Here is a 27,296-nt window from a genome sequence, read left to right as displayed (position 1 = left end):
AAGACGTTAAATCTTTTTGATGCGACATATATTTTCATACAATATTAGGTTTTTTCTGCTAAGAGATAGACATTTCAATAGAAATGCTCTGGAAGAGACGACCAAAAGAGACAGATTTTCACAAGTAATCAAATATTTTAGGGGCTTCCGGTTTTAGCACGAACGCTCGTGAGATCTCGCGTTACTTGATTGTCAACGGATGGCGGCTACTTCAAACTAAAAGCGTCAAAATATCGAAATATTTTTACATTTACAGAGGTTTGTGGCGTTTTTGATTATATGTAATTAATCCTTATATTTAATCCTATTTAAATTAATGTGTTTTTCGCTTCAAAACATTGCAACATGTCGTTTTTCAAACCCTTCTTTGTATGTTTTTGTGTGGAAAATAAAAGATATCTTGTTTGATTCGAATGATTCATCATTGACATCAACATTTTTTTACCAGTGAAGCCCATCGATTGATCAAAAGGGGAGGTTTGTGTCTGCAGTGAAATACAGTACCGTGTTATGAACAATGTCATTTGTTGTTAGGGGATGCATGCTTTCTTTTCTGGATCTTAATCTGGATGCCCACTGGATGTTGTACTGTGTACATGGGGGTTTCTATTCACATTCACTGATTCAGTGATTCACAATAACATTCAATTTCAAAGGGTCACCTATTTCTACCTACACACAGTAACATTCAAAGTCACCTCGACCCACTGTTTTTTTAGTGCAGTGTTGTTCCCAGCCTCAGTGGAAAAATGGTGTATTGGACTTGTATACTCTGACAGCTAGAAGTAGAAGTCATCGAAAAAGAAAGGTAGGGGCTACTGTTACGCCTTTTTCAAGTCGTAATTCGACTCAGAAATTCTATAGTTACGGCATGACGTCATTTTACTGTCGTAACCCACTCACTGCAGGCTTCGGTTACACCTTTTCCACGAGTCGTAGAGTCACTCGGCCAGACTTTGATTACGGCGCGGCGTGATCCTGCCCGGACATTCTCTAGTTACGACATGACGCCATTTTACTGTCGTAACACGCTCACTAATATTCATGTCCCTTGTTAGGACATACTTGTATGTACTGGTGGTTGATTTTCCAGATATCCTCTCAGTGATTGAGGCTTATAGTTATATGAGGCTCAGTGATTATAGATTTCACTGTTCCTTTAACTGGTCGTATTTTTATCTGTACTAATGGTACAGGTGAATGTGGGGAGTGAAGTAGTTGTTTGTTCAACCCATCCCGTTATTTTGTTTCTCCAAACAAGGAATCATTTGTGTATGATTTGTGGTGGAATTTCCTCCATGGTGTGTACTAGGATGTACTGTACTGAATGTACTATGGGTTATATTTTTCCCGTATGTGTACTATGCGTACAGGTTAATTGGAGGGAAAATGTAGTGGTTGTTTGTTTGCATCAGATGGTTTCGTCCTCCATTGATGCAGGCATAGTTCAACTCGCCAAACTGCAATGCTACGTTGAAAGTCTTTCTGGGGGCTCGTTTGCGCTGCACCTGCAGGGTTCGCGACGACCGAACGTAGAGCTGGACGAACGCGTTCGTTTCAAAGTCCGAGATAACTTTTTGCAACCTGTCGAAGGACTCGAACGTACTTCGTACTGTCAAAACTGCTCCGCTGTGAAGTCCGCTATCCATGACTAAAGTAAACCGGCCTGCATACGGGTAGAACTGTTGAACACGTCTGTCCTCACTCGACCCACGCTTTAAAATGGCCGCCCAAACCGGATCAAACCGGAAGTAGAGCGCGGCCCTGGCGGGGAAATGCTTTGTGACGTAATCAAAGCAAAGAAGGGAAAAGTTACGGGCGGCGTAAGTGTAGCCACTGCAAAAAAGAAAATAGGTTTAATGGTTTACTAAGTCATGAACTTGAGTAAGTGTCGACTGCCATAATCGGTCATTTTTAATTTTGATACATCAACAGGCAATCACCTTTGTGTTCAACTTACTCAAACATTGTTTGCTTCAGTTTAACTTCAAGACAACTCCTGCAACATGTCTACCAGAGGGGTGTTGTCCCCTTTAACGAACACCCCCATTTCTTCCCGACGTCTGCCTCAGACCAAGTATGTGTCACCCTCCACCGGCCGCCAGCCAGGTCTTAGCACCAGTGGCAGTCCCACGCTGTCCCTTCTCACAGAAACACACGATGATGAGAAAGAAAGAAGAGACCGTCGCCGCTCGCGAATTCTACAGTTGCAGCAAAATCATGGCACAAGTCCTTCAGCTTCTCCCTCAGACAGGTATTTATCACATGTGTGCACACAAACACACGCATTTGCATCCACATGACACATAATCTGTATCATTGTGTGTGGTTCTGAAAGGAGAATTGTGATGTTAGTTTGTACACCTTTGTTCACACTCACAGAGGTTTAGACTAGCACTTCCAGTTTACTTTTTTGATATCTACTCTATTAGTATTACGCACCTTAAATTTTGCTAATAAATTTGAGGCTCTTTCACCTTCAATCAGAACTTTCTTGGCGCATTTGTTACCTCATCACTAAATTTGTTGAACGTTTCCTTTACTGATGTTCGTGTTGCAGGAGGGGAACAGCGCTGAACGGTTTAACCAGCTCCCAGCTGGCTGAACATTACACCAACTGCATCCAGCTGTCTGCCGAAAATGTAAGATACTGTTTGAACACAGAGCTTGCATTTTTCAGAAAGAATGATTCTAATTCAATTGCATTTCATAGTGTAAATGTAATTGTTCACTTTTTTAAAGTTTGTCTGTTGCATGTGGAAAACTGTTCCACATTATTTAACTGATCTACACTAGCCAAATAAATATTTTCACTGGATATTTTGCATTTTCAGAAAATCAACTCGAAGAATGCATTTGGTCTACATCTGATTGACTATATGGCTGAACTTTTGAAAAAGAAGGAGTTGGAAAATTTCCAGGTAAGTGTGTGCAGAGTTTTCCTTTTTTTTTTATACTATGACTGATATGTTTGGAATAGAATATATGTGAGTAAAAACTGGATTTTATAGACGATGTTTGGAAATAAATCTTTCGGGTTTGTATGAGTTGTTAAAGAGTGAATACCCTTGCTTTTTCTGGGACAAATGATCCAACACGTGGTTCATGTACATATGTTTGGGACACAACCCCTCACTAGTGACTGGCCTATAAATATCACTTTGACAAATGTAGCTTTCCCACGTGACATTATAGCCAATATAGACCAGTCATTAGCAAGGGGGTGTTTCTCAAACACGTGTTCATGTCGCTTATTTGTTCTCGAAAAAGCAAGGGTATTTACTCTTTCAGTTTCACAACCCATACAGACCCGACAGTTATTTCCAAAATACGTCTATTCCTACTGTGTCTTTGGAAATGACAAGCTTTGTCTGTGGCGGGTATATTTGATAAATGCGGATATTTGAGTTCCTGTACCTCAGCCTATTACCTGCATAGGTGTTTGTTGGTGTGTTTTGCAGACCTGTTTACCCTTACGATTTTGGCGTAATTTATTACGTTTTTCTGAAAAAAATACGCCATTCCGCTATCCGTGTCAAGACTACAATTTTCATAAATAAAAAAAATGTTTTTTGTTTTTTTTTATCAATTCACATGTTTGGCATTGGTTTTTTTCAATGGCAAAATGGGGTGAAAGAGCACAGGACTGACCAGAGATCATGTCTTGTCTGATGAGACGCTGGAGAGCCTTATTCTAGTGGTGAAGTCTCGCCCTCACTCATTCGGCAAGCGCAAGTACAGTAGAGAAGCGCTTGACACACTGAAAAAGGCCTACTACGAGCAAAAGAAAAAGAATCAGTGATGCATGTGCTTTTGATGTGATCTTCTTTGAAATTATGATGACTACAAAAACTGACTGATGTGTTTTGTTTGTGAATGATGGATCTATGTGCATGATTGCGTTTCGCAGACACAGTTGTCATATGCGTTGTAATTGGCGACGAATGCTGGATGATTACTATTTTTGTGCCAGGATTACTATTTTTGGGGCTGAGCATTACTCCAAAACACTTATGGCGGTAAACAGGTCTGGTTTTGTCGAGTCTGTGTTTGTGTGTGGTTTAACCAAAGGTGATTTTTCACATTGATTGTTTTACTTTCAATATAGGTGGCCAGCTCCACGCTAGATGCCAGTGCCAAGATTTACGCTGGTCGTGTGGACAACATCCACTCAGAGACGTACAAGGTGCTGAGCGGCCTAGGGACGGGCGGCAATAAACACGAAGACCATGGTCAAGGGGGTCAGTCTGTAGTTATATATAAATAAATGCACCTTCTACACTGCTGCTCTGCAGCTCTTACAAGCCCACCATTGCTAAATCTATAGGTTGTGTTTTTTTAGCCTGTAACAACCATCGCCATTCAAGTGATCTGTAAGTGTTATTAATGTTTTTGATTGCTATTGCCAGTGTTCCATCAGGTCAAGTTAGTATTGCTATTTATGTGAAAAGATGTCATTGTATTAAAGTTTTCAGTCACCACAGGATTCTGTTTTATCTCTCCCGGGCAGGGGAAATGTTCCGCCGAAATTTTGTTTTTGTTCCGCCGAAAAAGCAAAAGTGTCTGCCGAAAAAATAAAGGGGGGAGGCACACAAAAAAAGCACCGGTTACTTTTGCCTTTGCGCTAAAGTCTGCGAAAACTTTCCGTACTTTGTTCACGCACTGCCTCAGTTACTTGAACTTTTATGTTTGAAAGTAAACCAGATTGCACAGATTGTGTTACAAGTTACATTTTCCTGTTTGTCTCAACAGATCAATTTTTTTAACAAATTTAAACCATATAATACATGTATATATTTTTTTTCTTCAAAAAAGAAAAAATTGGTACTTCTTCTTCTGCGTTTGTGGGCTGAAACTCCCACATACACTCGTGTTTTTTGCACGAGTGGAATTTTACGTGTATGACCGTTTTTTACCCCGCCATTTAGGCAGCCATACGCCGTTTTCGGAGGAAGCATGCTGGGTATTTTTGTGTTTCTATAACCCACCGAACTCTGACATGGATTACAGGATCTTTTTCGTGCGCACTTGGTCTTGTGCTTGTGTGTACACACGGGGGTGTTCGGACACCGAGGAAAGTCTGCACACAAAGTTGACTCTGAGAAATAAATCTCTCGCCGAACGTGGGGACGAACTCACGCTGACAGCAAAAACTCTGATTCTAAAAACAGAATTTAATGGCAAACTTGGAGCTCAGATGACACCAGATTGCACCATCTGGGTTCTTTGGAGAAACTTTTTTTCCGGGGGGCCATGCCCCCGGACCCCCCTAGTGAGGCTAGGCGCTTCGCGTCGTCGACTTCGCGTCTTCAGTTATAAATTTTCAGCCTTTTTGACTCACATGCGAAGCAAAAGTGAGTCTATGTACTCACCCGAGTCGTCCGTCCGTCCGTCCGGACGTCCGTCCGGAAAACTTTAACGTTGGATATTTCTTGGACACTATTCAGTCTATCAGTACCAAATTTGGCAAGATGGTGTATGATGACAAGGCCCCAAAAAACATACATAGCATCTTGACCTTGCTTCAAGGTCAAGGTCGCAGGGGCCATAAATGTTGCCTAAAAAACAGCTATTTTTCACATTTTTCCCATTTTCTCTGAAGTTTTTGAGATTCAATACCTCACCTATATTTGATATATAGGGCAAAGTAAGCCCCATCTTTTGATACCAGTTTGGTTTACCTTGCTTCAAGGTCAAGGTCACAGGAGCTCTTCAAAGTTGGATTGTATACATATTTTGAAGTGACCTTGACCCTGAACTATGGAAGATAACTGTTTCAAACTTAAAAATTATGTGGGGCACATGTTATGCTTTCATCATGAGACACATTTGGTCACATATGATCAAGGTCAAGGTCACTTTGACCCTTATGAAATGTGACCAAAATAAGGTAGTGAACCACTAAAAGTGACCATATCTCATGGTAGAAAGAGCCAATAAGCACCATTGTACTTTCTATGTCTTGAATTAACAGCTTTGTGTTGCATGACCTTGGATGACCTTGACCTTGGGTCAAGGTCACATGTATTTTGGTAGGAAAAATGTGTAAAGCAGTTCTTAGTGTATAATGTCATTGCTAGGTTTAGTTATTTGACCTTGACCCTCATGTAAAGGTCAAGGTCAAGCATGTGAGTCGTATGGGCTTTGCCCTTCTTGTTTACAATTTTCAATTCCCATGCCTGTCTCCGCAGCCTGGTTCTCCTACACTTTACCTCCATACCTGTTTCTTACTCATTGTGATCTGGTCATACTCAAAGTGTCCATTTTGGTCTACAAATGTCATTGCAGATGATGGACCAGGAGAAGAAGGGGACGGAGAAGACGATAACAAGAGGAAGAAGAGAAAGGTACTCGGTGTAATCCTGCAATGCACATGCTTTGTAATCAACATGTATAACATGTATTTTGAGAATCTGTATGGCACATGACTATTAGTGTGTTTTACTACCAAATATTGGTGGAGGTGGTGGAAAGGGACTTAGATTGGGTTGTGTGCAAGTCGTAAGTGTTTTTTGTAGTGCTTTTAATTTAAAACAGAAAGCTTTCGCCAAGTGGTGATGTATTCTCCCTAAGCCACTTTTCTATACATAAATACATATCGATCAGAGTATGTCATTTTGCTTTGTTTTCAGACAAAGAGCAAGATTATCAGGACGAATCTGAACACCATTAATGTCAACAAATTTGATTTAGAATTTGAGGTAAGTGCATTGAGTACATAATATTCAACTATTCATGTGTTGGTCACAACTGCCACACTTTCATTCTCCATTTTTTTCTGTCAGTCTCTTTTGAGTGTGTGTCCAGAATTTTTTACTTTTATCTTCCTCCTTTTCCTTAGTAAAGTATATCTGTGCGTTTATGCTTGCCTCTGTTTTCACACTTAGGCTGAGATAAATTTTAAAAAAGATCAATGTTTCTGATCCCCTGACCAGCCCTATTGTTTGCTCTGGTTCACAGAACTTTTTTTGAACCTTCGTAAAAAGAAATAACCAAAATGACAATAATCGATTTTGCAGACTTTACAGAAAAATTACTCTTCTCTGACATGAAGGGGACACAGCTCGCACGATTTCTGGCCAATGAATTTTAAAAAATGTATCGACCCTAATTTGTTTGGCCTTGTCATCAGAAACACACATTTTTGGGTCTTTTTTTGTTTTTTTGTTTTTGCCTTATCCGATTCCATGCTGTGTGCAGGTGGACCCCATGTTCCATGTCATGTCCGCCACGTTTGACGAGGGCGGGGCCAGCGGCTTACTGCTGAACAGCCTGCGTTGTTATGACGACAGACAGCTGCTGGTGATGGATTCTGCAGCGGTGGTGCCTGTGGTGGATGACAAGACAGAAGAAACAGAGTCGCAGTCACAGCCTGAAAAAGATTCTGTGCATGTGGCAGAGGTCAAAGGTAAGGTGAAATGGTTGCAATGTTTTGACAATACCAGGGTTGAATGGTTGTCTGAAGGAGTACATGTATTAGCAAATGTTTGAAGCACTGTTTTCTTTCTAACTTGATAAGGCAAGATAATACATGTGTTATCATTTCTTGGCGATGTTATATGGTTTTGGTGAGGGAGTGACATATTTTGTTGCTTGGTTTCTGATTTCTGTAGCAATTCAATGGAAGTGCTTTGATATAAAATCAAAACTTCATGGCACAAATTGATTTCTTCTTTTTTTCTCTCTCCAGATTTGCTAGAGAAAATGAATTTAGAAGAGAAGAACATCTGCCCTGCACTGAGCGAGTTCAGACTGACAGGATGGGATGGAAGTGAAAAGGTGAGTTGTTTTCTTTAAGTCATATGTTACGACTGTGTGTAATACTAATAGCACATATCAGTCTGCCATAAACACAGGCATTATGTGCATTTACACGCTATTATTCACAGACATGTATTCAAAGTCAGGTTTCTAACTTGGCTTTCTAAACGTACATGCCGAATGCCATGATTTTCCAAATCAGAATGTAACAGGATGTTTATAGGATGTTCAGCGCTGTCTTGAGGGCAAAACTCACTCATACTGCGTTCATATTATGTTTGTGACTGGATTATCAAGCTACTAAGTGCATTTTGATAGCTATTTTCACTGGTCTTGTTGTCAGAACTGCCTTCTTCTCAGTGTTAGTGCAGTGGAAACCGCCCTTTTATGACCGTCAAAATCTATATAAAAAAAAATATAAAAAAACAGGTCTTAAAAAAGAGGGAGTTTTAGATGGAGGTGAATTTACAGAGGCTATAAACAGAACGTCTAAGAAAGGAGGGTCTTGAGAAGAAAAAAAGTCTTGAATAGATTGGAGTGTCTAAACAGGCGGGATTCCACTGTATCGTTTGACTGTATAATGCATAGAGACCGTAACAAAAGTTGACTAGCTTTGCCTGGTAATGGTGCTTGCAGAGCTCAGTGTTCTCCAAGAGACTGTCAGAGTTTGCCTTTGATCCTCACGGTGAAGTGGATGCAGCATCAACAGCGGAGGATGACCTTGCCAGTCTGCCTGGTGACCTTGACCCCGCTGACCTTCATGACATTAGTGATGAGGATGTTGACAATGCAGATGGTCAGTGGTTTGAACACTTGAAAGTGGAGGGGGGGGGGGGTGTTTGAAACATGGAAAGCTTTTGTGTGCAGGTACATTGTACCTCTTAGCACTGAAGATGACTGGTTCTTGACTGCTGTCAAAACTGCATTGTGTTAATCAGGGTAATGTATCGGTGAATCAATGATGGAAAGTGTAAACATTTGATTGTGTTATTGTCATGGTGGTGGATATTTTCAGACGGAGATATGGGAGACAATTCCACAGATCACGTCAGTGGCATGAAGGGCGACAGCCAGACAGCAGAGTTCATTCACAATGCCTTCAATGATCTCACGTGAGTTAACTCTCCTTTGAAGCACATGTACATGTGGTGGTCTTGAGTGAAATGGCAATAGCTATACATCATCAGACTTTCTACTTCTATTTGCTCTTTTGGCTTTCTCTTTCTTAGTGTTCTAGGAGCAACAAGCCCTTTGAAAGGACAGAAGTGCTCTACAACTAATTTCATCGTGACTGAATTTCATGTCATTTGCTTCCTTCACCAAGCAGTTCCATAAAGGCATAACAAGCTGTCTGTAGGCATGCAAAATGGAGAGAAAGTTATCTCCTTAGGGAAAGACAAGGAAATCTTGAACATGATAATTGGATTGGATTGGATGGATTGGATAAGATTTACAGTCCAGTGAGGTTACCCTAATGAGAAGGAAACAGCCTCAAGACTAGGATAGGATATCGTGGCAAGCCTATTAATATTGATTAATATTCAGCTCTTTGAATGCAGACTCTTTGATCTCACCAAAACATATTTCTACTCTGTATACTTCCTTTTGTCTTGTGGCCAATACACCGGAAGCGCTCATTGTGTGGATTTTTCTCATTTTAAACTTGAAACTGGGGGTTGCGCCTTTTACAACGAGGCCCGGAAAATACGGTATAGTAAAATGCTGGAAACATTGATGACACATTGCAGACAAGGCAACACAGGGAAGCTGATGCAGATCCTGGCCAGTCAGCCCACAGACTACTCTTACTTCAACAAGGTTCTCATGAGGACGTGGGCTGGACCCTCTCACTGGAAGACCGCACCCGTGTCTAGAGGTCAGCGCTTGTCATTTTGTTTGTCTGCTCTCTCTGTGTCCTTCTTTACGTTTGCCTTCACCACTGTCTTCACCTATGTTCCCCTTGATTTCTCTCTCGTTATCTCTCTCTCTTTTGTGCTCTTTCTCTATCTATATCTCTCTCTCTTTCAATCTAGCTATCTCTCTCTCTCTTTTCTCTCTCCTCTGTATGTTTCTCTCTCTCTATCTCTCTGTTTCTCACAAGGGACAACTCTGATCCTGCATTCCTCTGCATGTCTCTCATTTGCCCTTGCAATGTCATGAACTAGCTGCATTTTTTTTTCAAGTGTAATTATTACTGATTGAACTGCTAATCATCTGTGTGCTGTGCTTACAGACCCCAGCTTCAGATCGCTCAACAGCAAGTCCCAGAAAAGTAAAAGCAAACGGCCACCTTTCCATCTGACGTATGAGAAGACAAATGACCTTGAGGGCAAGTTCAAAGCCTCCAAGGCCACAGCACTGACCAAGGCCACCCTGCAGAAGTACACCAAGAAAAAGACGACGCTTCCAGAAGACTTGCACTTCCAGGCCGACAAACTCTTCAGGCTGTTCCACAGGCAAAACATCATGGTAAAACAATAGACGAGTTCCAGAGATAACTCTTTCAGCCGGTTTTAATGGGTTGTAGAAGAGTTGTTTTTCCTTTGAAACACTGTGGCAAGCTTCACGGGACATTATCGGCCAATCACTTGTAAGCATTGTGTTTCCACACCTGGTTTGCGATCTGTGCATTGAGGCACGCAATCACATCTATAATGCCGATAGTCAGCTCTCATGTGCATACTTTGGAACAAAGAGAGCATTACATTGAGCAGACAGCACAGACAGAGCAGAGCTAATTCTAACTGGGATGTGTGTAGTTCGCATTATTTCACTTGCATAGATTGTGGACCTAGCGTGGAGTGACGCCGCTGGCTGGTGATTGGCTTACTATGTCACGTGTAGCTTGCCTGAGTGTTTCAAAGGATAAACAGCTCTTCCACGACCCATACAAACTTGACACACTTATTTCCAAACATCATCTTTTATCATGGGAGTTTTCAAGTTTGAAAGAATGAAGGATTTTGTTGGTTTTGATTTCAAAATTCTGGTGAACATCAAGGTCAAATGGAGAGAGAGGGAGAGCTGAGAAACTGTAGCCGTGGTGACAATTAAAAAGGAGGAAGATTTGTTAGCCGTTACATGTGTTAATGTCCTTTGGACTTTTCATTGGTTCTTTGTGGGATTTGCTTTACTAGACTCTTTTTGACTCACATGCGAAGCAAAAGTGAGTATGTACTCACCCGAGTCGTCCGTCCGTCCGTCCGTCCCCCCCGTCCGTCCCTCCGTCCGGCCGTCCGGAAAACTTTAACGTTGGATATTTCTTGGACACTATTCAGTCTATCAGTACCAAATTTGGCAAGATGGTGTATGATGACAAGGCCCCAAAAAACATACATAGCATCTTGACCTTGCTTCAAGGTCAAGGTCGCAGGGGCCATAAATGTTGTCTAAAAAACAGCTATTTTTCACATTTTTCCCATTTTCTCTGAAGTTTTTGAGATTTAATACCTCACCTATATATGATATATAGGGCAAAGTAAGCCCCATCTTTTGATACCAGTTTGGTTTACCTTGCTTCAAGGTCAAGGTCACAGGAGCTCTTCAAAGTTGGATTGTATACATATTTTGAAGTGACCTTGACCCTGAACTATGGAAGATAACTGTTTCAAACTTAAAAATTATGTGGGGCACATGTTATGCTTTCATCATGAGACATATTTGGTCACATATGATCAAGGTCAAGGTCACTTTGACCCTTATGAAATGTGACCAAAATAAGGTAGTGAACCACTGAAAGTGACCATATCTCATGGTAGAAAGAGCCAATAAGCACCATTGTACTTCCTATGTCTTGAATTAACAGCTTTGTGTTGCATGACCTTGGATGACCTTGACCTTGGGTCAAGGTCACATGTATTTTGGTAGGAAAAATGTGTAAAGCAGTTCTTAGTGTATGATGTCATTGCTAGGTTTAGCTGAAGGTCAAGGTCATGTAAAGGTCAAGGTCAAGCATGTGAGTCGTATGGGCTTTGCCCTTCTTGTTTTACCGGTACATTTGAATATTTAATTTATGTCATTTGCTAATGTCTGTCAATGCTCAGTTGCTGCCATGTTGCCTGGCTCAGCACTGTTCACAGTACATTCTTGAATCAGTCTTTCAGTTGGTACAGCTACAAGTAGGCAATGGCCCATTGATAGTTATTTACCACAAAAAGCTTTTACTTATCTCTCAAAGACATCAGCATTAGAACCATGGATTACCGGCAGACCTATTTGAGGCTGATTGTTACAGATCAAGCGCCAGGAAACAGGAGAGATTGGCGTTGAAGATGGCATCCAGAACTACGACTATGACAACATCAATGATCGAGAGAACTTCTGTCCGGCCTTGGGGGTGAGTCAGTGATTAGAAATCTCATCACATTAGTTTATACATGACAGTGAAATTGTCTTTGAATTGTAAAATAATGGTCATTTATGTTGCTGTGGAGGTTTGCTATGTCAGACAAAGCAGTCTTGTAGATTTGGAAGAGGATATGTTGCACTAAATGGTTTCTTTGACAGTTCAAGGTTTCTTTTTCCCTTTCTTGATTTGAAGCTCGACTGAGTGTGACTTGTATTCAGTCGGCGTAGAGGCATCAGGGACAATTTTCCAATTCAAGGCATACGTCTTGATGGAAAATAAAGTTGTTGTGCTTGATTGCTGGTATTATCTAAGACCTGTACATTTCAGTACATGTTTGGCTTACCTGTACCCAAAAGAATGTTAGAATCTAATGCTATTTTCATTATGCTTCTCTTGACTTTGGTGTTTGTTCTCCAGGGTGATGACGACGATGATGATGATGGCCCAGATCTCGGTTTCAACTTCTCCGACGAGTCACAAGGGTTCGGTGAGGCGTCCCACAGTCACATGTCCCAGCCTAGCCTTGCCTGTAATGACACCAGTCTCACTGGCGACAAACTTCTGTCACAACCCTACAAGGTGAGCTTTATAACATGACTACACTGAAACCCCTTTTTTGAGATCCCCCAATTTACCACTTTCTCTTTTTGTAAGATCCTCCTTTCTCAGATGTTTTGTTCATAGTACAGTAGAATCCGCTTAATAAGTCCACGTTTAATAAAGCCACCCGCTTTTTAAGGCCAATTTCTGGCTGCACGGATTTTCACCTATGTTTTATGCTTAAAAAAAACCCGCTTTATAAGGCCACCAACCCGCTTAATAAAGCCACTTTTGGGCTCGCGTTGGATGTGAAAAGCAGTAACAGTGAGTCTGTAATCGCTGTCTGATCACTCACAGCTAATCCATGAATGGTTTTCAAAACAACCTGAGACGTTTTGGCCAGCCTCTTGTGAGTTTGAAATCACGTTAATCACGTTAAGTGCAAGTCAGTGGTCGTAAACAACTTCAAACAGAAGTTTTTGTTCATGTGAGTGAATGTTCATGACTGATGATGACGTCTCCATGACCATACCGTATCAGATACATGTATTTTCCTCTCGGATTTCAGCGCTTTGCTTTATTTGCTTATTTGTATTAAATCCTCTTGGATTGGAGTGCTTTTTCGCTTTATTTGCTCTGTTTGCCTGAGATCCTTTTAATAAGTCCACCCGCTTAATAAAGCCACTTTTGTCCTGCACGGAGGTGGCCTTATTAAGCGGATTCTACTGTACCTGTAAATTGACCTCCATTTTAGACTCCCTCCCTTTTAACACTTTGTACCCCACCTATGTTGACCAAGGTTTTTTTTAGTCGATATCAGCTGTGCTGCAGCAGGTCACTCAGAATTGTAGTAACTGTGTAGTAACTGTGTATCAACACGCTGGAATGCAGGCGTTAGATGGATGTTACAGGAAGCAACTGAAGCTAACAGTTTGAGCGGATATATCCGTACCTGGTCAGATAGACCCATATGAGTGGGTACGGATATATCCGTACCTGGTCAGATAGACCCATATGAGTGGGTACGGATATATCCGTACCTGGGAGACAATGAGTTAAGACCTGATTTTCTTAGATTTTTGAAGGTTGTAAAAAGGGGTTCCACTGTATTATTGTTTTGGATGAGCCGTAGAAGAGAACAAATCTGTGTGTGTGCATGCATACAAACATTCCTTCTTCTGTCTATACACATGACAAGCACACTTCTGTCTATACACATGACAAGCACACTTCTTCTGTCTATACACATGACAAGCACACTTCTTCTGTCTATACACATGACAAGAACACTTCTTCTGTCTATACACATGACAAGCACACTTCTGTCTATACACATGACAAGCACACTTCTGTCTATACACATGACAAGCACACTTCTTCTGTCTATACACATGACAAGCACACTTCTTCTGTCTATACACATGACAAGCACACTTCTGTCTATACACATGACAAGCACACTTCTTCTGTCTATACACATGACAAGCACACTTCTGTCTATACACATGACAAGCACACTTCTGTCTATACACATGACAAGCACACTTCTGTCTATACACATGACAAGCACACTTCTTCTGTCTATACACATAACAAGAACACTTCTTCTGTCTATACACATGACAAGCACACTTCTGTCTATACACATGACAAGAACACTTCTTCTGTCTATACACATGACAAGCACACTTCTGTCTATACACATGACAAGCACACTTCTTCTGTCTATACACATGACAAGCACACTTCTTCTGTCTATACACATGACAAGCACACTTCTTCTGTCTATACACATGACAAGCACACTTCTTCTGTCTATACACATGACAAGCACACTTCTGTCTATACACATGACAAGCACACTTCTTCTGTCTATACACATGACAAGCACACTTCTTCTGTCTATACACATGACAAGCACACTTCTTCTGTCTATACACATGACAAGCACACTTCTTCTGTCTATACACATGACAAGCACACTTCTTCTGTCTATACTGTCACGTTTCACAGGTATCACTTAAGGTGATTATGAAACGGTTAGTTACTACTAACTAACTAACCACACCACGATCCACTCTCGCAGTCATACAATTTAATAGAGACAACAAAAGTATAAGTTTCAGACGCCTGTTTATGTAAAAACTCGCCACCTCCCTCGAGACTTCACTCAAAATATGTTCTTTTACGTTCACAAAACGTAAAAAACCCGTGGTCACTGACAAAATGCCAGTTAGAATATAGAAAATTATAGTAACACGCTGATCCCGTGTAAAGATAAGAAAATACGACTGTTCTGCTCCAAAAGTGCTAGTTCATGCAGGTGTCACACACCCCACGTCGTCACTACTCGAGTATAATCACAGATAGCAAAAATAACAACGGTGGTCAACGGGGTGCAAAGACATGGTGCACTTAGCTTTCTTTGGCCACTGGGTGGACGGCCTGTAATTAGTCTTTTTAGCCTCCACAACTGCTCCGTCGAATGAAGTGCTGGTTAGCGTGGTGACGAAGCAGGGAACTGTGGAGGCATCAGGCGCCGCACCCAGTCGCTGGTTAGCTGGTTAGCCGGTTCGCTGGTTAGCTGGTTAGCCGGTTCGCTGGTTAGCCGGTGTGCTGGTTAGCGTGGTCCCCCAGAAGGCAGCCGAATAGAAGTTAGGAAAACGAAGGCTGCAAACAGAAAGCATCGGTGCACTAAACATGTCAGCTACCCCTCACCCTCCACCTTTAAACATGTCATCTTTACATATCTCATCGAGCACGTGGGCCTGCACAAAATTAATGGACTTTTCACAACAACAAAACAGCCGTCTTTTCGTCTTTCTCTCCCTATCTGCAAAAACCATATACAGATTAGTATTTTAGCGTCACAGAGAGCAAATTATGCGCTAACCTGGAGAGAACAACAGAGAGTATTTCATTCCACAAACACAGACTCGTCAACAGCGTTAAATAATGATTTATTACCTCAAACAGCCTATGAATGTAGCACTCTCATGGAAGCAAAACCCGCTTCCTCCCTGGAATGGCCTCTGTTCGTCAACAGTGACAACAACATCCAGAAACCCCTTGTCGAATACTTATGCGAAGTCTATCGCACGGCGAAGGAAAGATTTGACGACTCGTCCTCAGCAAAACATGTGGCAGTGAGAAGGTGATAACTAGTGGAAGTTCCCCTAGAGTGCCGAATATCCTATTCGGTGAAATCCATCATACTCTAGAAACTGTGTATTCGATCCTTCTTCTTCTGCCGCTGGGTGTCAAGTGCGCCGTCCTTGTGTCTCTCACAGACCACCTAGACAATAACACGTGACTGACCTTGTCACATATCAAGTTCAGCTATCCACAATTCTGCCTCGCAAAGCAGAAAAATACACGAGAAACTGTGAATCCACGAAACTCCCGTGCGCGCTGTCAGCGAAACACCGTCAACCCTCGACAGCAAAAACACGCCGTGAAAATGCGTGCAAAAACAGAAATCTCGTGCTTGTTTGGCGCTGTCAGCAGAATCCGCATCCGGTGACGGAAAACAGACGCTTTCTGTCGCACTGGATCAAGAGAGGGCACCCCACCGAGTGACCTTTTCTTGATCCCTGTCACCTAATCGTGACAATACACATGACAGGCACACTTCTTCTGTCTATACACATGACAAGCACACTTCTTCTGTCTATACACATGACAAGCACACTTCTTCTGTCTATACACATGACAAGCACACTTCTTCTGTCTATACACATGACAAGCACACTTCTTCTGTCTATACACATGACAAGCACACTTTCTTCTGTCTATACACATGACAAGCACACTTCTTCTGTCTATACACGTGACAAGAACACTTCTTCTGTCTATACACATGACAAGAACACTTCTTCTGTCTATACACATGACAAGCACACTTCTTCTGTCTATACACATGACAAGCACACTTCTGTCTATACACATGACAAGCACACTTCTTCTTTCTATACACATGACAAGCACACTTCTTCTCTCTATACACATGACAAGCACACTTCTTCTCTCTATACACATGACAAGAACACTTCTTCTGTCTATACACATGACAAGCACACTTCTGTCTATACACATGACAAGAACACTTCTTCTGTCTATACACATGACAAGAACACTTCTTCTGTCTATACACATGACAAGAACACTTCTTCTCTCTATACACATGACAAGAACACTTCTTCTCTCTATACACATGACAAGAACACTTCTTCTGTCTATACACATGACAAGAACACTTCTTCTCTCTATACACATGACAAGCACACTTCTTCTGTCTATACACATGACAAGCACACTTCTGTCTATACACATGACAAGCACATTTCTTCTGTCTATACACATGACAAGAACACTTCTTCTGTCTATACACATGACAAGCACACTTCTTCTGTCTATACACATGACAAGAACACTTCTTCTGTCTATACACATGACAAGAACACTTCTTCTCTCTATACACATGACAAGAACACTTCTTCTGTCTATACACATGACAAGAACACTTCTTCTCTCTATACACATGACAAGAACACTTCTTCTGTCTATACACATGACAAGCACACTTCTGTCTATACACATGACAAGCACACTTCTTCTGTCTATACACATGACAAGCACACTTCTTCTGTCTATACACATGACAAGCACACTTCTTCTGTCTATACACATGACAAGCACACTTCTTCTGTCTATACACATGACAAGCACACTTCTTCTGTCTATACACATGACAAGCACACTTCTTCTGTCTATACACATGACAAGAACACTTCTTCTGTCTATACACATGACAAGCACACTTCTTCTGTCTATACACATGACAAGAACACTTCTTCTGTCTATACACATGACAAGCACACTTCTGTCTATACACATGACAAGCACACTTCTTCTGTCTATACACATGACAAGCACACTTCTTCTCTCTATACACATGACAAGAACACTTCTTCTCTCTATACACATGACAAGAACACTTCTTCTGTCTATACACATGACAAGCACACTTCTGTCTATACACATGACAAGAACACTTCTTCTGTCTATACACATGACAAGAACACTTCTGTCTATACACATGACAAGAACACTTCTTCTCTCTATACACATGACAAGAACACTTCTTCTCTCTATACACATGACAAGAACACTTCTTCTGTCTATACACATGACAAGAACACTTCTTCTCTCTATACACATGACAAGCACACTTCTTCTGTCTATACACATGACAAGCACACTTCTGTCTATACACATGACAAGAACACTTCTTCTGTCTATACACACGACAAGAACACTTCTTCTGTCTATACACATGACAAAAACACTTCTTCTGTCTATACACATGACAAGAACACTTCTTCTGTCTATACACATGACAAGAACACTTCTTCTCTCTATACACATGACAAGAACACTTCTTCTGTCTATACACATGACAAGAACACTTCTTCTGTCTATACACATGACAAGAACACTTCTTCTGTCTATACACATGACAAGAACACTTCTTCTGTCTATACACATGACAAGAACACTTCTTCTGTCTATACACATGACAAGCACACTTCTTCTGTCTATACACATGACAAGCACACTTCTGTCTATACACATGACAAGCACACTTCTTCTGTCTATACACATGACAAGCACACTTCTGTCTATACACTTGACAAGCACATTTCTTCTGTCTATACACATGACAAGAACACTTCTTCTGTCTATACACATGACAAGCACACTTCTGTCTATACACATGACAAGCACACTTCTTCTGTCTATACACATGACAAGCACACTTCTGTCTATACACATGACAAGCACACTTCTTCTGTCTATACACATGACAAGCACACTTCTTCTGTCTATACACATGACAAGCACACTTCTGTCTATACACATGACAAGCACACTTCTTCTGTCTATACACATGACAAGCACACTTCTGTCTATACACATGACAAGCACACTTCTGTCTATACACATGACAAGCACACTTCTTCTGTCTATACACATGACAAGCACACTTCTTCTGTCTATACACATGACAAGAACACTTCTTCTGTCTATACACATGACAAGCACACTTCTTCTGTCTATACACATGACAAGAACACTTTTTCTGTCTATACACACGACAAGAACACTTCTTCTGTCTATACACATGACAAAAACACTTCTTCTGTCTATACACATGACAAGAACACATTCACTTGCACAGCCACTCATCTGGGTGGGTGGCCGAGTAGTAACGCACTTGCTCTCGGAAGCGAGAGGTTGCGAGTTTGATCCTGGGTCAGGGCGTTAGCAATTTTCTCCCCCCTTTCCAAACCTAGGTGGTGGGTTCAAGTGCTAGTCTTTCGGATGAGACGAAAAACCGAGGTCCCTTCGTGTACACTACATTGGGGTGTGCACGTTAAAGATCCCACGATTGACAAAAGGGTCTTTCCTGGCAAAATTGTATAGGCATAGATAAAAAAAAAAGTCCACCAAAATACCCGTGTGACTTGGAATAATAGGCCGTGAAAAGTAGGATATGCGCCGAAATGGCTGCGATCTGCTGGTCGATGTGAATGCGTGATGTATTGTGTAAAAAATTCCATCTCACACGGCATAAATAGATCCCTGCGCCTTGAGTCCGCGTCTGGAGATACGCACGCGATATAAGACTTCATATAATCATAATCATCTACACAGGCACGCACCAGTGCCATGTGAACCCTTGACATGGACATTGTTCTTTATTCTCTGCACTCTCTTGTTTTGCATGTTGAGGCATTGTCATAGCTGCCAACCCTCCAGAATTTTTCGGGAATCTCCTGATATTTGAAATCGGTCACAAAATCCCGAAATTTGTTCGTTTTTCCTGAAAAGGAAATTTTCTAAAATAATTTGTGAAAGCAGCCTCTTTTGGGGGGACAAAACTGGTAAAAAGACGCTCTGGTTAACCGAGACCAGCCAAGTCCATATGCGCATGTACGGAAAATAAATTGTGCTTCTTTCTGGTTTTGGCCTTCTAAAAATGCCGCCCTAAAAAAACCAAAAAATTAAAAACAAAGGCTAAAGTGAGGTTTTTACCGCAGTATGAGATGAACTATGACTTTATCTACAAGTCAAATAAAGGTGGACACCTCACATTTTGTAAAGCTTGTTGCCTTCTGCGGCCCCCGGACCCCCACATAAATTTCATAGTCATCAGGTGGACACCACGCATTTTGTAAAGCTTGTTGCCTTCTGCGGCCCCCGGACCCCCACATAAATTTCATAGTCATCAGGTGGACACCTCACATTTTGTAAAGCTTGTTGCCTTCTGCGGCCCCCGGACCCCCACATAAATTTCATAGTCATCAGGTGGACACCACGCATTTTGTAAAGCTTGTTGCCTTCTGCGGCCCCCGGACCCCCACATAAATTTCATAGTCATCAGGTGGACACCACGCATTTTGTAAAGCTTGTTGCCTTCTGCGGCCCCCGGACCCCCACATAAATTTCATAGTCATCAGGTGGACACCACGCATTTTGTAAAGCTTGTTGCCTTCTGCGGCCCCCGGACCCCCACATAAATTTCATAGTCATCAGGTGGACACCACGCATTTTGTAAAGCTTGTTGCCTTCTGCGGCCCCCGGACCCCCACATAAATTTCATAGTCATCAGGTGGACACCACGCATTTTGTAAAGCTTGTTGCCTTCTGCGGCCCCCGGACCCCCACATAAATTTCATAGTCATCAGGTGGACACCACGCATTTTGTAAAGCTTGTTGCCTTCTGCGGCCCCCGGACCCCCACATAAATTTCATAGTCATCAGGTGGACACCACGCATTTTGTAAAGCTTGTTGCCTTCTGCGGCCCCCGGACCCCCACATAAATTTCATAGTCATCAGGTGGACACCACGCATTTTGTAAAGCTTGTTGCCTTCTGCGGCCCCCGGACCCCCACATAAATTTCATAGTCATCAGGTGGACACCACGCATTTTGTAAAGCTTGTTGCCTTCTGCGGCCCCCGGACCCCCACATAAATTTCATAGTCATCAGGTGGACACCACGCATTTTGTAAAGCTTGTTGCCTTCTGCGGCCCCCGGACCCCCACATAAATTTCATAGTCATCAGGTGGACACCACGCATTTTGTAAAGCTTGTTGCCTTCTGCGGACCCCGGACCCCCACATAAATTTCATAGTCATCAGGTGGACACCTCACATTTTGTAAAGCTTGTTGCCTTCTGCGGCCCCCGGACCCCCACATAAATTTCATAGTCATCAGGTGGACACCACGCATTTTGTAAAGCTTGTTGCCTTCTGCGGCCCCCGGACCCCCACATAAATTTCATAGTCATCAGGTGGACACCACACATTTTGTAAAGCTTGTTGCCTTCTGCGGCCCCCGGACCCCCACATAAATTTCATAGTCATCAGGTGGACACCACGCATTTTGTAAAGCTTGTTGCCTTCTGCGGCCCCCGGACCCCCACATAAATTTCATAGTCATCAGGTTGGCAGCCATGCATTGTTTCATTCTGTTGTGTTTGTCAACAGGTTGCTAAGATTGATATCAGCTACGCCAAAATGGCTAAGCGTGTGGACGTGCGCAAACTGAAGGCAGCCATGTGGAACCTGCTGACCTCACACACACTTCCTGCCGCTCCTACACAGGTAAGTGTACTAGCTGGGTTCATCAGCAGTGCACAGAATTAACCTTGTGGACATTGTTGTCCTGCGAACATTTCATCATCATGTTACTTTCACTGTGCACATTTGGGGATGTGTAGAATTCTCTTTTTCATTTGCTGTTTGAATTGTATAATTCTGTTGGGACACTTGTAATTGGTTGTAGCTGGTCAGAAAGTTTCTGGCTGCCGGGAAAAAAAAACTTCTTTGACTTGACCTTCTTCAAATAATTAGCTCTGAATAGTCATCAGCTTGGTGGCCCTGAAGAAAACAACTGCATTCCTATGCCCCTCAGGATTGGACGCCTAAAAGAGGTGACCGAGAGGGGGGGGGTGGAACAGCAGGAGGGAGGGGGGGGGGGGGCAGCAGGAGGGGGGGGGGGGCAGCAGAGGGAGGGGGGGGGAGTTTGGTGTGGTGTACACATCTCCTCACATACTTTTGTGCAAATGCATGACTTGATGTGTGGGCATGTGCTATTCAACCTAATGCCCATGATTTTTAGATGGTGCAAATTGAGTCAGGTCCTTTCCAAGTGTATAGTGTTTCTGTCCCTTATCCAGACGCCATCGGGCCGCAGTGAGGAGGAGGAGAGGATGATGCAGGCTCAGTGGCGCTTCCAGTCCCTGCTGGAGACGCTGCCCACACAGGTGTCGTCCTCCATGGCCAAGAACCTCAGCGTGCCCATCGCTTTCGTCTGTCTGCTCCATCTGGCCAACGAAAAGGTCAGGCTAGTTCGCTACACAGTGTTAGATAGTGCATGTGTTGTTTAATGGGTGAATTAATAATGCATGTTTTGCTTAATGGTTGAAGTAATAGTGCATGTGTTGTTAATGGTTGAATTAATATTGCATGTGTTAATGGTTGAATTAATAGTATGTGTTCATCATGGTTGAATTAATAGTGTATGTGTTGTTAAATGGTTGAATTAATAGTATGTGTCTTGTTAATGGGTAAAATTAATAGTGTGTTTTGTTTATTGGTTGACATTATAGTGCATGTTTTGTTTTGTTTAATGGTTGAAATGATATTGCATGTTGTTTAATGGTTGAATTAATAGTGCATGTGTTGTTCATGGTTGAATTAACTAATTTGAGAGTACATGTGTAAGAGGCTGATTAAGTTTGAATGGGTTTGATTGGAACAAACTTTTTGACCATGTTTTATGCATATGAACATGAGATATTTTAGTGCATCCAATATAATTGAATACATCCTGTGAAAATAGGACTTTCTTTTAAAGTTATTATTTCCTGGGTAAATACTATGCTCTTATCTAAAGAGAAAGAGTGCTGAGAAAACTTTGATATGAAAAATGCAAAATTAGGACAGATTTTAAAGGTATTTGAAATATTAAAAGTTTTAGCTGAAGACAGAATCTTGATAAGCTGTACAGGTTCATTCACAAGATTAAGCTCGCTGCGAAACACGCTGCACAGGACGAGAGCGTATAGGAGGAAACATCAGAGTTTGTTTTTTCAACAAGAGTAAATCATTGAAACCTAAACTGTAAATGTTAATACCATGCAAAGTTACTGGAAACAAATATAGCTCCAGCTAATCATTGTTGTAACTTTCTGTTGCAGACGCTAACAATCTTTGATCAGGACATGTCAGACTTGACAATTAGTCAGGACTTATAGGAACCAGCCTGGACTGTGCTCACAGTCACATGAACAAAACCCCAACCTGCTCAAATTGACTACCATGGATCTAATCATCATCCACCCGTTGTGTTCATCTGGCATTCATTTTCCATCGGTCTTTGTTTGGATCTCTTTAAAGGCAGCACAGAGAAGGACGACTGTGTTTCTTCGTTTGCATCTTTCGTTATTATGGTGTATCCATTTTGGTCCACAGTACATCCTCATTGGTGCTTATCTTCAGCCATTGTTCATCTCACGCCGCTGTAGCTTTTATTTGATTTTAATGAGATGTTTTATCAATGTTACATAGTTGGTTGTCTTGTCACATGACAACTTACAAAATTTGTCGACAACACAGGTGCATGGAATTGTTCATGTAAACTTCAACTTGTGTGTAGTTACATACATTCAGGACATAGTTACTTGGCAATGAATTAATTGTATTTTTTGTTTTTGGTCAAAGTAAGCTGTGTCCTTTGTGAATTTTAGCAAAAGTTAGCGGCAGAGGGTTTGTGGGTCCACTGTTTGCGTAACCATGATTGTTATGTATCTGCACACTTGGTCAGAGTTACATGATCAGATTTGTCCGAAGTTGTTCAGAATGAATGGCCTGTACTTGTGTTTATTGACCTTGAAAAATTCAACTTCTATTATACGCTTACAGTCATGTTCTTGTTAAAATGTTTCAATTGTTAACATTGATTTCCTCCCTGAAACCTGGTGACGGTATGTGTGGCTTGGTAGGTGACTCCATGAGTGGAAATTGTAAATGATTTGTGCAAGGTGTTGTAATGATTTTATGCTGAATTATTTTAAACAGATATTATGTTTAAAGATTTAAGAAAAGGACAGGTTTTACATTTTGTTCATGAACATCTTTTCATTCTGTGTGTGTCTGGGCATGCAAGATTTTTACATGTTTCCTTCAAGGTAACGTCAGCATTCACTACAAAATGTCCACCTCAAGTTGCTGCATTTTAGATCAAAATATGTGTTTATACATGCACCTGTACAAAGCCATGCTCAGTGGTCCACACTTTTAGCCTGTCTTTCTGCTCTTGTACATTGTCATTCAACAGTAAGCTAGTAGAAACCTCCAGACACTTCTTCACAATGGAATGTATTTATTGAAGGAATCTCTTTGTCTGTTTCTGTCTCCCTCTCTCTTTCTTCCCCGTGTGCTATGTGGCTTCAATTGCTGACATTGGATGCCATGGGTTATGCTCTGTCCAAAATAATATATTCTGTGTATCTTTGATGGAAAATGTAAAGTTTCTGCTCCTAATCTTCTAATGGTCTCGCGTAAAAACAAAAGTCTTGAGATGACACTAATCATGTAGTATTAATCAATTCTCATGTTTTAATTTGTTGTTGATATGGTAACGCATGCAATGGGTTTTTTTAACAGGTAAAGGTATTAATAAAGAAGATGAATAGAACCACTTAGTGTTATGATTGTCTGTGAACAAGTGTGGAACCGTCAACACATTTCGCTATCATCACTCGGACAACATGTGAGAAAACGTGAGAGGGTGTAGAGTCACCATTTCAAGATTTCTCCTCTTTTCCTCATCCAAAAAAGACTCGGCACACTTAAAATAATACCAAATATTTATTTCATGAAAATAGTTGACAATAAAAAACCTGTCCATTGCACAGAGGCCACATAGAAAAGAAACAACCAGTCAACATCTAAAAAAAGAGACAAAGTTTGAAGCACACAGGCGTGACGCAGCCAGGCACCTAGGGATTGATAAAAACGTTACACACCAACTTTGAACTAGTCAGACAGACACAACATAAACACTAAAACATCACTGTCTTCGTGCAGCTCAAAAAAGTAGCAACAACATGTAAAAATAGTCTATGCAATACAAAGAGTCATTGAATAAAACAAAACAATGTTAAAAAAAGGCGCCATATGAGTTATTTGGCCCCATAACACCTTGCTAACAGAATCAACCTAAATTGTTCTTTCAATACGAGGGCCCACTTTCAGGAGGATATTTGAATTGCAGGATTCTGCCCCAAACTGATCATCTCAAAACCAAACCAGTCTGGTAAATTTTGATGAGCAGAAATTATCTTCAAAGAGAAAAATAATCGGTATTTGACCCACACTATGTTTAGTGTTTTATTCCTAATAGCTTTCAGAAAAGTTGTTGCAGCATCCTTGTGCCTCCTTTTGTTGCAGAATGTTATTCAATGCTATCACCCATTTTACCTTAAGGGGCCAAATACACCTATACAGTTTTGCTGCATACAACCTGCAACTGTTGCATGGAACAATTTATGTCACCTTATTTGGCCTGTTGATCACAATTACACACACATGTTCAACAGTGTGCACAGCTATCTTGAGTAGCGTTATGACAGGACTGTTTTATTCTATGCTTGTTTGAACCAGACCTAACATTTCAAGACGTGACTTGGAAAATACAGCATGCAAACTGCAATCTCACAGGTTGTATGGACTGATTTTTACTATATGATTTGTTGTTGTCAACTAAACTGTAGTGGGTAACTGGCAAATAGCTGTTTTCACTGGTATTTTCTTTTCACTTAGGTAAGGAGTACAATTTTTCACATAACTCGCATGTAATAATGTCAACATAGCTCACAATTAGAAGGCACAGTAATTATAAAGACGTTGCTACCGCAATTGTTGCTACAACCATAGCATATTCAATCCTGGGCTAGCCTTGTTTTTAAAAGGTTGAAGATTCTATGTGACATCAAACTTCGTATTGTCCGGATGTTTAAAACTCTATTATGCCAACATGGAAAAAAGAGACTGATCTTCAAGTTACAAAGGATGAAAAAACTACACATAATTCATGTAAACATTTTAGATGGAATGTTTTAATCAGGACTTCATTGCAAAATCAATATGTTTCGCATTTCACAGGAAGGAATGTCATAGGTTCAAATGTCTGCTGCTAATGCAAAATCAATTTGAGACAGAACCGGCACGGTTGGCCTAGTGGTAAGGCGTCCACCCCGTGATCGGGAGGTCATGGGTTCGAACCCCGGCCGGGTCATACCTAAGACTTTAAAATTGGCAATCTAGTGGCTGCTCCGCCTGGCGTCTGTCATTATGGGGTTAGTGCTAGGACTGGTTGGTCCGGTGTCAGAATAATGTGACCGGGTGAGACATGAAGCCTGTGCTGCGACTTCTGTCTTGTGTGTGGCGCACGTTATATGTCAAAGCAGCACCACCCTGATATGGCCGTTCGTGGTCGGCTTGGCGTTAAGCAAAATTTGAGCCAGTCATGTTACTGCATGTAGCACTATTTTTCTGGGAGCAGGGTTACAAAAGATAAAGATGGAATGGGACTTGAAGGGGTGGGGTGGGGGGGGGGGGGGGGGGAAGCAGAGAATGAAAATCCTAGATTCGTTTCTCTCACAGACTGTTAATGTGTGTGAAAAACAAGCTTGTACATGTACATTAACAAAACTGTCATCTGGACATTTTTTTGAATTTTCAAAGCAGTGTAATTACTCTCTCTTTGAAGTACATCTATGAAACTGTAAGGAGCTTGAATGAGTAAACTATTCCCAAAACAACACATTAACGGATTGTGAAGGCAGAAATAGTGGTTTTTGTAAACTCTGGCGTGATAATTGAAGAGTACTCGGTGTCAGTATAACATAGACGAGTCAGACATGAAATAATAACAAATAACACAGTCTCTTCCTTCAAAAAAAGAAGGGCAAATGTACATAATATACTTCTGATGTGTTTATTACATGTATTGTCTATCCTCACTCTTCTCAAGATTCGTTGTTCCATAGCACTGACATCAATTCCAAGTCCCACTTGTCTAAAACTAATTACACATTACAAGCTCTGTGCATTTTGTTTGTCTTTTTTAAGCCTCAAGTTGGAGAAAATCATTACAAAATATCATGGAATGTAACTGGACAGATTGTAAACTTTTACACATACATGTGGTTACATATGTTATATTCCAATCAGAAAAAGATGGCTGCGATTCTATAAGATGAGACCTGAACAACTGTCCGGTGTAAAAATCAAAGCAGCTTCTTGGAGTAAAACAAAATGGGAATGGTTATGAAGTTACCCAGTTTTACATCCTCTTTTTTATTTGGTTGGTTGGCAGACTGGTTGTGTGTGTGCGTGCACGAGTGTTTGCATGTGTGTGTTTGCGCGTGTGCTTTATTTTACATTTTCGTGCTAACCAGCAGGTGATCAGTACCTGTTCTCCAATTTACACTCACCGTTTTAACTTTCACATCAACTGTAAGAAATATGTCAAAGCATCTTGATTAAAAGAAACGTCCAATACTCGACAT

General features: G+C 41.3%; 1 protein-coding gene across 1 annotated transcript; it reads left to right on the top strand.

Moving 5' to 3' along the window:
* The first annotated feature begins 185 nt into the window (after positions 1-185).
* Positions 186-24,418, top strand: LOC138982798 (condensin complex subunit 2-like). Its single transcript, XM_070356148.1, has 18 exons — positions 186-258; positions 1,981-2,254; positions 2,561-2,642; positions 2,835-2,921; positions 4,109-4,241; positions 6,289-6,347; positions 6,633-6,701; positions 7,201-7,408; positions 7,691-7,779; positions 8,398-8,557; positions 8,777-8,873; positions 9,510-9,637; positions 9,995-10,230; positions 11,996-12,097; positions 12,527-12,688; positions 21,205-21,321; positions 21,897-22,058; positions 22,920-24,418. Exons 2-18 carry the CDS (start codon positions 2,007-2,009, stop codon positions 22,974-22,976), a joined length of 2,196 nt encoding a protein of 731 aa, XP_070212249.1. The 5' UTR covers positions 186-258; positions 1,981-2,006; the 3' UTR covers positions 22,977-24,418.
* The last annotated feature ends 2,878 nt before the right edge of the window (positions 24,419-27,296 follow it).

The sequence above is a fragment of the Littorina saxatilis genome, linkage group LG12 (assembly GCF_037325665.1).
Source record: "Littorina saxatilis isolate snail1 linkage group LG12, US_GU_Lsax_2.0, whole genome shotgun sequence".
In the NCBI taxonomy this organism is placed as follows: Eukaryota; Metazoa; Mollusca; class Gastropoda; order Littorinimorpha; family Littorinidae; genus Littorina; species Littorina saxatilis.
The sequence above is the reverse complement of the archived record's forward strand: the minus strand, read 5'-3'. Positions and strand labels throughout refer to the sequence as shown.